At 39.4% G+C, this 3,465-nt stretch overlaps 1 protein-coding gene across 1 annotated transcript; it reads left to right on the plus strand.

Annotated features, from left to right (window-relative positions):
- The first annotated feature begins 51 nt into the window (after nt 1-51).
- LOC104959853 (sodium-dependent neutral amino acid transporter B(0)AT1-like) lies at nt 52-1,322 on the plus strand. The gene is made up of 4 exons (XM_010787766.1): nt 52-240; nt 343-502; nt 695-857; nt 1,037-1,322. Exons 1-4 carry the CDS (start codon nt 90-92, stop codon nt 1,178-1,180), a joined length of 618 nt encoding a protein of 205 aa, XP_010786068.1. The 5' UTR covers nt 52-89; the 3' UTR covers nt 1,181-1,322.
- Nucleotides 1,323-3,465: the final 2,143 nt, after the last annotated feature.

Genomic DNA, 3,465 nt, shown 5'->3' on the forward strand with positions numbered 1-3,465 from the left:
CCTACCTGCATTATGATTTCCTTGTGTTTGTGCAGGGAGTGGAGGGAACAGGTCTGGCCTTCATCGTGTTCACAGAAGCGATAACCAAGATGCCTGGTTCTCAAATCTGGTCCGTACTCCTTTTCGTCATGCTTTTCAGCTTAGGCCTCTCGACCCTGTTTGGCAACATTGAAGGAGTGGTGGTCCCATTGAAAGACTTGAATGTATTCCCTAAAAATTGGCCCCATGAAGTACTGACAGGTAACTTGGTTTCAAAGATTTGTTTTTCCATCTTCAATAAAACACTTTTGGTATTCGTCCCTGGTTTATGTTTTAACACAAGCTTGTGTATGTTTGTTTCAGGTTTAACATGTGCCATAGCCTTCATCATCTGTCTCCTGTTTGCCCAGAATTCAGGGCTTTATTGGGTAACTCTCTTTGACAACTTTGCTGGATCTGTTCCACTTCTGACCATTGGATTGTTTGAGATGATAGCTGTTGTATACATCTACGGCATTGATAGGTCAGTGATTCAACATATTCTAGCACATATCATTTATTGATGTTTGGTTAATCATCTGGAAAATAACCATGATGCATTATGCTGTGCCAGTTATTAAACTGAATTGGATGGAGGTGGGTAAACGAAATCCAATAATACAGGCTTGATTTCATGACTCATTTCAAAACTAACTAAAACCCTCTTATGTGGCAGGTTCAATGAGGACTTTGAGTTCATGGTTGGATACAAGCCCTCTATCTTTTGGCAGATTTCATGGAGGTTCACCAGTCCTCTAATTGTGCTGGTTATTTTAGTTTTCTACCTGGTGACACAAGTCCAAGAAGCGCTCACATACTCAGTTTGGGATCCCAACTCTGTAAGTAGACAAGTTCTGTGATCAGCCACCATGTCGCATGCTCAATATCTTCAAGTAAATGTTGTTTCTCAATGATACAGTATATCATAATCAAACTGACTTTGGTCAATCATACTTACATACTTTGGATATTCATTGCATACCAGATGGGCTAAATCATATTGTATTGTGGTTAACAGGAGAAGTTCCCATCTCTGGCTTCAGTACCCTACCCTTCTTGGATATACGTGATCATCTTTCTGTTGGCAGGAGTTCCCAGTATGGCAGTGCCTGTGTATGCATTATGTAGATTTGTCTTTGTTTGCTGTAAGAACAAAAATTAATAAAACACTGTTTTAAAGTCAGACATTTTAGAATACTACAAAACCATACTTACCTACTGCTCATTTGATTTCTTGTTGTATTAAAAACCTGTTAAGCCCGATTGCCCCCGCCGGCGGGGCTAAACAGAACAATATTCACAAAACTGTGTCTCAGGGCTTCTTAACATTTAACAACCTATTAATTCCACTTAACGGGAAGAAACTCAGCTAACTGATGATATGAACCATTTTGGCTAAACAAAACACAAGGGTAACACCAAGCCTCTGAATTAGCACTAAGCGAAAGAGTACGGTAGCGATATTGTATACTTCATGCAATCTGCACAAACTATATATCATATGAAAGCTGAGATTCCACAGATTCCATTGGTATAAGCAGGGGTGCAAATAACTTTATCAGAGAGGTACTCAGATGAGTACCTGGAGTCAGTGTTTGGTACTCCAACTTCTGGCTCTACTCAAAATTATTTGAGGAAGCCCTCATTATCGCGAACGTCAATGGGGGGGGTTGCTAGTGGAGTACTTCAGGAAAGTCGACGGGACGGGGGCTAGTGGAGTACTTCGTGACCACAGAGCGTGAACGTTGTGATCACCTGTTTTAGCGCAGTTCTCCAGTGAAGGGGGGGGGAGTCTTCCTCCGCAGCCGGTTGGCGTAGATTAGGCACAATTCCGTTGTACAGACCGGCGTTAACAGCACACGGAGACTGACTGTTGTCAGGTGATCTAACCAGCTTCTGGAAAAGCTTCACAAGTACGTCAGTACGCAAATACGCTTTGTGACACAAGTGATGGTACGCATTTCAGATTGTTGCCGCGCATGCATACCTGCGTACCAGTTATGTGCACCCCTGGGTATAAGTATCATCACTGTGCTAAAAGTTGTGCTCAAGGGCATTAAAACGCATATAAACGCTGTTGAAGGTTAATCCAATGTCTCAGTGTCACTTTGAAATGATTACTGATAATCCATCATCCTATTTATGGCAATAAACCTATTTTTTATATAGTGTATGAGAGCTTCCGGTTTTGGGCAAACTGCGTGCGCATCATTCTCACTCCTCAATGGTAATGTTTAGGTGGATTTAGGAAACCCCCCCTCGATTCGATTGGCTCTAACGGTTAAAAAGTGGTGTCAATCATCAAAATCGACCAATGAGCTCCAGAGATACGACAAATCCACCCAAATGACCCCAGAGGTGGGGTTTTGTTCCTAAACCTCTAAAAAAGGTAAAATGTCCCTTGTTTTGCATCAATCTTGATACAGGGTACTTATTATATGCTATAGTTTGGATTCCTAAAAGGTTTTTGGCTAATATCCCATCATTCAAGGGTGGCTTTCACTATAGTATTTGGACGGTAACTATAATTTACATTTTTTTACCATGTTCAATCTGAATTTACTTTAAAATAAAAAGATCTATATTGATTCTGACTTTACTACATATAACTCACAGGTATATCATTGCTTTGAGAAAAAAGATTATTAATTTACCCCTTTTAGAAGTGAAGTTATAGTCATTTGTTCTGGGCATGTCATTTTCGAGCCTGAGGCCTGAAAAACAAGCTCGGGGCTTAACAAGTTAAAAACGACTAGAACAGTAGTTTTATTGGTGGTATGGTCAGTAGAAACGTTTAAAAAAAGAGAAAAGGTTGGTCTTTCAAAGCATTAGCTCTTTGCTGTCAGTTTTAGAAAAGGTAGGCAAAAGGTGTAGAGCAGCAAATTGGCCACGAGAGGGAGACTTCACACTGACAGAGCAGGTTGTGTCAGGTCAGCTGATCCAACAAAGCACAGCATACTGTAAGGAGAAGGCAAGATACATTGCATGTTATAGGGACAGTGGAGTCTTTGACAGTATTGTTAAAGTACTTAAACTGTGTAAATAAACCACTATTACTACAATAATAAAACCTCTATTTAAACCTTTACTTGTGTATGGTATAGTTAATTCAATCAAACATATTTGATCAGAATCAGAATACCTTTCCTAGTCCCACAGAGGGGAAATGTACGTAGTTACAGAAGAAAAAAGAGCCACAGACAGCTTAATGTTACAGTTACATGCATTAAAAAGTACTACGTTATGATATAATAAAAAACTACATAATTTTCAAAATACACATCCTGTAACAGTTCTTAGGACAATAGTTTTTAGTAGTAAGCACATACAAACTGAGATGGAATGATGTTTGTAGTGTTCATACAGTACACTAACAATAAGTAACTTAAATAACTAATAATAAAAGTTTTATGGATCCATGTTCCATCCATTTGAACATTGCTCCTT

The sequence above is a fragment of the Notothenia coriiceps genome, unplaced genomic scaffold (assembly GCF_000735185.1).
Source record: "Notothenia coriiceps isolate Sejong01 unplaced genomic scaffold, NC01 NC01_scaffold00001239, whole genome shotgun sequence".
In the NCBI taxonomy this organism is placed as follows: Eukaryota; Metazoa; Chordata; class Actinopteri; order Perciformes; family Nototheniidae; genus Notothenia; species Notothenia coriiceps.